The following is a 9,235-nucleotide window of genomic DNA, read 5'->3' on the forward strand; positions in this document are numbered from 1 at the left end:
ATTTGCTTCTGTTCCTAAGCCTTAAGGCTTTTTTTTTTTTTTTTTTTTTTTTTTACCAATTCAGAAAAAAGCATCATTAAAAAAAAGACAAGCTTGGGCTTCCCTGGAGTCGCAGTGGTTGAGAGTCCGCCTGCCGATGCAGGGGACACGGGTTCGTGCCCTGGTCCAGGAAGATCCCACATGCCGCGGAGCGGCTGGACCCGTGAGCCATGACATCTGAGCCGGCGTGTCCGGAGCCTGTGCTCTGCAACGGGAGAGGCCACAACAGTGAGAGGCCAGCGTACCAAAAAAAAAAAAAAAAAAAAAAAAGACAAGGCTACTCGCAGATCTAACATACTAAGCTTTAACTTAGTATGTTCTTAGGACTGATGTTTTCCAAGGAACAAACTTTCTTGTTTCCTGTGCAATAATAAAGGTTTGTTATAAAAGTTAAGTACAAAAAGTGAGAAAAAATAAAAATAGTGGTATCTTCACAGTTGAGTTCTTAACATATTTTCTGATACATGTAAAAAGAGAAAAATTGGCAAAATGAGTACCAACATTTTTAAAAATAAGAATTAAGCCTAAATCCCTGGATTTACCAATTTTATAAAATAAGAAAGTAACATTTTATAAAATACAATTTTATGAAATATGATTTTATAAAATTTGTTTAGCTAAGTAACAAATGATTTGCCCACAAAACAGATTTAGCTGGTGGAGTCCAGGGGGCACATTCTACAAAATAAATTTATTGACACTGTAAAGGGTTACTAGCATAAAATTGTGGTGGGAATAAAAAGGGCAGTGACCTTCGTCCTGAAGTTTAGGAGTGATCCCTGAATTGAGAGATATCTGAGTTGAAGTGGTCACTGGAAACAAATGGTAGAGACAAATCACAGAGAGCAGACTGTATCAATTCCAGCTTCTGGACTCAGAGAAGGAAGGAAGAGCTTCAGATTTCATTGCAGAGAATGAGGCTGAGAAACTTTAAAATCAGATGCTTTTTCCCAGATCCAGGGCGCCAGCTAATGCACAAAAATGCTTAAAGCCACATAGGTATGTCACCTTTATTTCCTAGAGAAGATGTTAGCATTTTCTAAATCCTCATCTACCGTGCCTGGCATGCATTATTTTATAGCTTTCTGGAAGTTTCATCAGCACCACTGGTATATCTGTAGTACGATGTGTCTGTGGAGAGTAGAGAATGCAGGTCTGGGCTGGGGGCAACGGACTCTTCTAGCTACCACAGTGAGTGGTGCCCCTGCAAACCTGAGTAAGGAAGACAACTTGCCTTTGGGTGGGTAGTGTTACAATCTGCATGTCTAGGGGCACAAATGTAAAGACCGACCCTGTTCTGGGAATGATTATGATTCTGACTGACCTCAAAGGGGTAATTATGAAACCCCTGGATCATCAGGATCTAGATGTTCCCTACTTTTTCCATGGTGTGATCATGACAGAAAGTGTGGCTGTAGATATCTGGGAACATTTCCAGAAATGTCCTCCTGTAGGAGTTAATTATAAAGTAAATGTGTATAAAAGAGAAAATAATATTGAAACCTATCAAGGGGAGGAGATCTTAAGGGTTAATATTGTAGATGGACTACTTTGGAAAAAATCTTTTTCCCTTGGAGTATTAAGAAGTCATCGCATAATTGCCATCTCTCCACATTTTGTTCTAGAGTGCCTGGTTTCTTGATATCAGTGTGAGACCTGTTTTAAATAAAAATCTATTTGTAAAAATGCAGATCTGTAATATGTTCTAAATATCATTATAGTGTCTTTTAACTATAGATTAAAAATCACTTCATTTTCAACAAAATATTTTGATGTAAACATCAAATGTTTTGAAAACAAAGGGGATCTGTTTTTGTTGTTTTCTCTTTTATCTAATTTTTGTATCCATTTTGTCTGGGCATATTAAATGGTAAAAATGTTTATAAGATTTGCACTAGGTGAATCTTCTTCAAAAGAAAATACGGAAGGCCACAGAGTCTGGGAATATTAATATCTTTTTAATAGATTGATCCCCCTTGATTTCTTATTCTGGAGTAAAGGTACAAGTTTTTCCATGAAAATTAGACCCACAAATCATCTGACACAATGTATGACAGATGGAAAATGGTTGATGGGAATTTTGCTTTAATGCACATTGTTCATTGTAATTTTGCCCAGCTTAATGAACTGTGAATTAATAATGAGGAGCAACACATTCAACGTATTATAGTAATACAGTGCTTTTATGGACATTTTTCATGTTTCCAGACTTTCTTGGCCACCCTGAACAATTTTAACTCAAAGGATTAAAAAATAATCACTTATTTAACTGTGTTAAAATAGTCAACTTTGAAAAGGATATTTTCCTGTATGAACTTTTTCCTAATTGATCCCATTTGGTTCTGATCAGTAAACATACCTGAGTAAGCTGCACTATTGAAAAAAAAGTGATCTGATAGAGTCTTAGGTGACATACGGGACCAGAGTCCATTGCTTTCTGATTCAACGACATAAAGGAGTAAAGGGAAAAATTAATAATTATACATTGTTTAATTAGGAGAATAGAAAAACTAAATTTCTTGTAGAAATAAGCCCAAAGAGTCCTCGTGTCAGCCCTGTTCCTCTTAAAAGACCGTGACGCTGTAATACCAATGGATAATCTGGGAGACAACCAGCTGTCATTAAGATAGATTTTACCAAGGCAAGGGCAATAGGTTGCTTATTAGCAGTGAGAAATCAGTAGTCTTTTAGAAGTGTACCCTTTGGAAAGTGTGAGCTATATAATAAATGAAAGCCTTTCATTATTCATTGTTATAAGCCAGATGTAGATTAAATGTACACTACCTTCAATTCAGATATTAAGATATCCTTCCCTCAGTAATTTTATGAGGTAACATGTAGAATGTCAAGCATAGGCTAAGTCATATATTTTATAATCTTTCAAAAATTTTTTAAGCAATGTGTTAACCCTATAATGAATATAAAATGGATCCTAACAGCATGTCTTAGAAAATGTGCATTTCATAGAATTATTTAAGAATGAATCCTTAATAGCCCATCTTTTTAAGTATGTTAGCTGAACGTTATGATTGTGTAATATCATTTTAGGGCATTACCACATTTTAAGAAATAAACTAATATTCAGAAGCATAATTTTGCCAGAATGTAAAATTTAAAAGCAGAAATTTGACTTGTGAAAAATCCTCACATGATTATTGGCCTGTTAAAAAATAAAGCAAACCTCACAAACCTAATGCAAGCTATTATGTGCAAAATAATGTGCTAGTTACACAGCCCTCTGGGAAGTGAATGTGAGTCCGGATGCTTCTTTCTTGGTTTATTTCATTCCTAGAGTACCTTTGTTGCAGGTTTTCCTTATGTTCCCAAAGGAAACAAGTAAGCCATCTCAAGTTTAAGCTTTGTCCTCAATAAAGTAAAAAGTGTGCCAGATACCATTTGACTGGATGATAACTAAAACTGGACAAATATTTTCTCTCACTGGAGACTGACAGTGTTTTAGTTGTGCTTAACATTTGTGATTCTCCTAAAAAAAGGGTACAAATGAAAACTTATGGTTACCAGGAGATAAGGGGGGAAGGATAAATTGGGAGATTGGGATTGACATATACACACGCCTATATACAAAATAGATAATAATAACCTACTGTATAGCACGGGGAGCTCTACTCAATACTCTGTAATGGCCTCTATGGGAAAAGAATCTTTTAAAAAAGTGGACATATGTATATGTATAACTGGCTCTCTTTGCTGTACACCTGAAACTTACACAAATTTGTAACTCAACTATACTCCACTAAAAATCTTTTAAAATAAAAAAATAGAGTACTACATGCATTTCTAAGAAATAAACATTATTTTCTTCATTCTTCTAAAATAAATAAAAATAAAATAATGTAATATGTGATTTTCAAGCTAATGAACACCTAAGAATGAAATTTGAAAATCTACATTTGGAATGTATAATTCCTTTGTTCAGAGGCAGTGACACTACAAAAGAACAAAACTTCTCAAACATTTCCCCATTTAGAGTAATGCTGACAGTGAGTGTCTGGTGGATCTCAGAGGGGCACAACTGATAATATATTTATCATGCTGCCAGTTTGCTAAGTGGTTTCATATTCACTAAGAAAGACTTGTCAATGGATACTGAAGAATAGATGTGAGGTCTCTGTGAGGTCTTTGTGCCAAGTCTCTGTGTGTTGTCTCTGGGTGAGATCTCTGTGTGAAGTCTCTGTATGCGGTCCCTTTGGAAGGTATCTCTGGGAAATCTGTTAAATCTGTGCTAGGTTTCTGTCTGAGGGTCTGTGAAGCAACATGAGGTCCCTGTGTGAGGTGTCAGTATGTGATCTCTGAGAAAGGTGTTTGCGTGAGAAGTCTCTCTTGGGAGATGTGTCTGTGAAGTCTTTGTGTATTGTCTCTGGGTCTCTCCATTTCTTTTTTTCTTTTGGTCTCTCAATTTCTTGTCTTACTGTACCTTATGGAAGACGGAGCAGCAAGAGAAGGGCAAAGGGACTTGCTTCTTTCTGTTTTCTTGCTGTTCCATCAGCATCACCTGTCTGTGGCACCCTCCCAGCAGGAGCCAGGGGGGTCCAAGTCCAGCTTCCCCATATTCCCAGAACTCACTTCTGGGTGCCCCTGAGAGCACCCAGCAGCAGCCAGGCTCAGGTCCCAGCCCTGTCATCTCTTTCCTCTGGGTACCGACCCCTCCCACAAGTCCTGGCTCCACTCTCACTGCTCTGCCTATTCTGGAGGCTGCCTTGGGAATTGGGGCCCAGAGGTAGGGCCTGGCTCCAGGGAGAAACCAGGGGTGTGAGCAGTCCTGTGCTCACTCTGCCCCCTCCACCCCAGGTCACAGCAATTCCACGTGTTGAGGGGCCTGACAGGGATGGGGGATGGGGTCCATTTCTGTTGTCATCTGGATCAGGGGCATCAGCTAGAACAGAAATCTCCACAATGAGAAACACACCACCTGGACCTGTGTCCACCATGAGCCTTGCACATGGCAGGAAGCACCAAATCACTCTAGAGAAATTCTTCCTCGTCTCCCTGCTTTTCCATATGGATGGGGGTCAGGAGACAAGAAAAGCTGTGCCAGAAGCAGATCAGTGGAACACCCCTGGATTGCACCCTGCCCCATCCACTTTGCACAGGTCACCTCCACACCACCACAAATCCTGTCTGATTGCTTCTTCACCTGCCAGGCTCTGGGGTGATCAAGGACTGGGAGACAGGCAAGGCTTACTACACAATCACAGGCCAGTCCCCACCTCTCCCCTGGAGCAGTCCTTGGGCCATGTGTTTATGTGAAGGTCACCAGAGTAGGAGTCACATCCCAAGTTCCCTAGTCCTGGCTTTTACACCTATTGTTAACTTATCCTTCCTAAAAGTCAAGAGGTGAGGATGTGTAAGCTTATTAAATATAGTATTAAGAGATTAACCTTCCCTGATTTGCTTTACTTCTATAAGTTTGACCTTCTGTTTTGACCTAAAGGTGGTTTCTCTAGGTCTGTGATCTTAGAGTTGGAATAGGGTAGAGACCCTGGGGTGGGGCCATGATGAGCTACTGGACCCTTAACTTTTCCTCCCCTTTAGGCCTTTAGATGGTGCTTGTATGTCAGGGGGCTGCTCTTTCAGAACTGCACATTTATGGGAATCTGGTACCACTTTGCCTCCTTCCTTCGATCCAGGGATTTTTCTACACCTACATCCCACCCTAAATTCACAGTGTTTGACCATCAGATAGTTACTACCCACAGTCACACCCCTATTCCATTCATCCAAAACTCCTTCTCTGGGGTTAACATAGAGTGGAAGGTAGGTGACCCATGAACATAGCCATTCATTTATATGGGACTGGACTCAACACAGCCCTCAGCAGCCTCCCTGATACTCCCCCCACCTACACACACAGAGCTGGAAATGCCATCCTTGTTGCTGCTCTAAAGTCTAGGAAAAACAGAGGTGGGGGAGGGTGATGCTGTACATTTTATTATGCCTAAGCTAAAAGGGGTTCATAGGGCATATCTCAATCCCAGCCTTCAGCAGAGAGAGAAGGAACTCTTAAGAGCAGATGTTGGATATTCCCTACCAAGAGATCCAGGGGCAAGATTTCTCCTGTTTCTGAACTCAGAGCCCATACTCTATTCCCCCCAAACTTCCATCCACTTGGCTCTGACACTTCCTGGAGCCTGAATTGCAATGTCCGGCCCTATCGTGTAAACCTATCCACTACAGTTGCATAAAGTTCAAAGTAGCATAGAAGAAGGAGAAAGACTGGTTGAACCAGGTCCTTGGGTGTGGGCTTCATAGGTTTTTCCCATCTCATTGTTAGAGTAATTTTGGTTTGTGTAATGACAGTATCATAAGGTGCAATGAAGGGACACGAGACAAGGAGCAAGCTTGTGATGCTACTGTCCACCTCCCTCCATGCCCCTCCCTTCTAGAAGACAAAGTGCACAGCACAGACAGCAGCCATTACACTATGTTTTTATTAGAAAAAAAAAATATGTATATATATATATATATATATATATGTATTGGGGAACATTAAATATCTTGGATGTGCTAATGAGAAAATCATTTTCTCTACATGGACTGAATTTTTACTTGGAGATATGTTTTCCTACTAAAGGGAAGACTAAAGAAGGATTTTACTGTCGACCAGGCAAGACACCTCCCCAAAGATGACAATGCCTTGGACAGTGTTGATGGCGGGCTGGGGCACCTGGACTCTTTGGCCCATACTGGCAGGTACTAACTGGAAACAAACTCTTCTTGGGGGGCAAGGATGGGAGGCACCTTAGGCCCAGCTGCTCATCGTCGAACCTTACACTTTTCAAACTATGTTGGTGTCTGACTTCCCTTTCCCTGATAGAACAACTCTGGCCCTTGGAGGTGGCTTTATGACCACAGGCTGTAGAACCCATCATTCTCCCTTGCTCTGGGTAGGAGGTAAGCCTATGGTAGCAGAAGCACCCACATACTGGGACTTGGAATTCCAGTTTGTGTTCATTTAACTTTGTGGCATGAAGTCCATGGTGAATTGCTCTTTTTTCTTCTGGGATCTGTCCAACAGCTCTCATGCGTGCCTGACCCTCAGCAGTCTCACTCTTCAAGGTTGATCTGCTTTTGACTGATCCGTGACTCTGGGCAGTGGCTGATATGGGCTTTTTTTTTTTTTGCAGAGCATCTCGACCATTGACTTTTTTCTTGGGGAAAATCCACTTTAAAAATAGCCTCATCCTTTTTCTGAAGAGGCTTTCTGTAGGGTTATGTTTCTTCTCTGGCATGAGCTGGAGACATCTGCTCCCAATAGAGTCTGTTATTCCCCTGACCTGGGCAGGGCGGCTCATACTTCCAGCTTGAGAGGTCCCTAATTCTTTAAACCTTTCTTCATGCTCTCCTGGTTTATGCCTCCTACAGTCCTCTCTTTTGTAAGTAGGGGCAATCATCTTGCTCTGGCTCTTCCATGAGTCTTGGAGTTTTGAAGTTTTGGGCTCCTGCTGCCCTAGGTGGCTCCTTTGGGCTTCCATAAGGCCACTTGGCTCCTGGGAAGCTAACCTGTCTCTGGTGGGGACTCTCTGGGGATGGCACTGAGGCACCTGAGAAGCCAAGTTGTCTGCAGCAAGGAACCTGTGTTTGGGAAAGTCCTGAAGCTGGTTGTCTGACTGTACCTTTACTTTGGAGTTAAACTCACTAGCAACCTCCATGTTAAGGCATGGCTCACCTGGATGTTGGAAAACAGACAGTCTAGGTAGTAGGAAACTTCTACTGGCCCCTGGCACCTCTAAACTCCTCATATGTACATTTGTGGTTTGGGATTTTGTCAACACTTTGGTTTCCAAGATAACACTAGACTGTGGTTGAAGAGCAGGAGACTCCTTGGCCTCCACAGCCTCCCTGGCCTCTTCACCTCTCAAAGATGGGGATCCTAAGTTCACCTCCATCACTGTTACCCTATGGCAGGGGTCTCGTGAGGCCTGACCACCACTCTCCTCTCTTGGCTCATTCCTGACCATTGCTGAACTTGGACCTGGCTCTAGGCTGTCCCTCTTGACCCCTTCCACACTCTCACTCTTCCAGGTTCTGCCCACAAGGCTGAGTGTGAGGGACTGAGAAGGTGGCCTGTCCTCCTGTCCAGTCAGAGAAGCCTTTGAGGGCCCATGGTAGTCAGCAGATGGAATCGCTCCCAGGGCACTCTGGATTTCCTTACACACAGCTGAGGGGGCAAGGAGAGGCCTCTTCACGGTAGGAACTGACTCTTCTGTTATCACCTTCTCTCCTGAATGAGCCTGAGGAGGTTTCTCCAGGAACTCAGCACACTTGACTTTTGAGTGGGACCCAGATACACAGGTGGCTGAAGGGGAAGTGGCAAACTGTAGAATGGTGGAGGGTTGGAACTTTTTCGACTTAAAGAGATTTATGGGCTTGAGGACCTTGAGGGGTCGGGTCCACCTGTGCTTTACCCAAAACCTTTTAATATGTGCTTCCAGTACCTCTCGAGTGTCTGGATCAAGGAAGGAAACCCTACAGGAGGTGTTCATGCAGGGTTCCCAACCCTTCAAGCAGTATCTTCCACAGGCTCCAGCAGGCACTGCTTTGCATGTCTCACCAGGAGGGTCTGGACATGAGAGCTGATGAAAGTTGCCCTTGCCAGGAAGCCTCCCCAGGCAGCTGTAGGAGAGCAGATGGGGCCAGGATGGCTGGACAGGACAGGCAGGGGTGGGCACCTGCAGCCCAAGAACCCTCCTCTGCCCCCACACTGACTTCATAATGCCCCTGCTCTCCTTCACCCTAGGGCTTTAGCCACGCCCTCCCATGGCTCCCCCTTCCAGGGCTGGGGTCACATTAGAGGCTCGGGGAGGAAGGACGACCCAGGAGAGAAGGGGAAAGATTCTTTACCTTTGCAGAAGTGAAACCAGGTCGTGAGTCCCCTCCAGTTCTTCCAGGCAATCTCTGAAAGCTGGAAATCAGGAGACTGGGTCATGGTGGTGAAGGCAGAGGCCTAAGAGCCTTTCAGGAGGCTGAGTGCAATGGCCCTTTAAGGGAAATCTTTGGAGGATTAGACTCTGGAGCCCAAGTATCAGTGTCCAAGGCCACATGTCCCTGACAGTGATGGTAAGTCTCACTTGAAAAGGGTTTGTCCTTTGCAAAGTGCTTCCACGTTCATTAGGCTCTGTTAATTAGGCTCAGGTTCTGTTTCCTGAGGAATAAGCTCTGCCACTGGCATTCTCAG

At 43.1% G+C, this 9,235-nt stretch overlaps 1 protein-coding gene across 1 annotated transcript; it reads right to left on the bottom strand.

Moving 5' to 3' along the window:
- Positions 1 to 6,558: 6,558 nt before the first annotated feature.
- LOC308610043 (spermatogenesis-associated protein 31A6-like) lies at positions 6,559 to 8,592 on the bottom strand. The gene has a single exon (XM_081259326.1). The coding sequence runs from the start codon at positions 8,541 to 8,543 to the stop codon at positions 6,651 to 6,653; it is 1,893 nt and encodes a 630-aa protein (XP_081115452.1). The 5' UTR covers positions 8,544 to 8,592; the 3' UTR covers positions 6,559 to 6,650.
- Positions 8,593 to 9,235: the final 643 nt, after the last annotated feature.

Source organism: Mesoplodon bidens (genome assembly GCF_964165515.1).
Source record: "Mesoplodon bidens genome assembly, contig: HAP1_SCAFFOLD_81, whole genome shotgun sequence".
Taxonomy (NCBI): Eukaryota; Metazoa; Chordata; class Mammalia; order Artiodactyla; family Ziphiidae; genus Mesoplodon; species Mesoplodon bidens.

Bases quoted from the DNA above. Each gene is read 5' to 3' on its own strand.
- LOC308610043 (XM_081259326.1), bottom strand. From the start codon at position 8,543: ATGAACACCTCCTGTAGGGTTTCCTTCCTTGATCCAGACACTCGAGAG.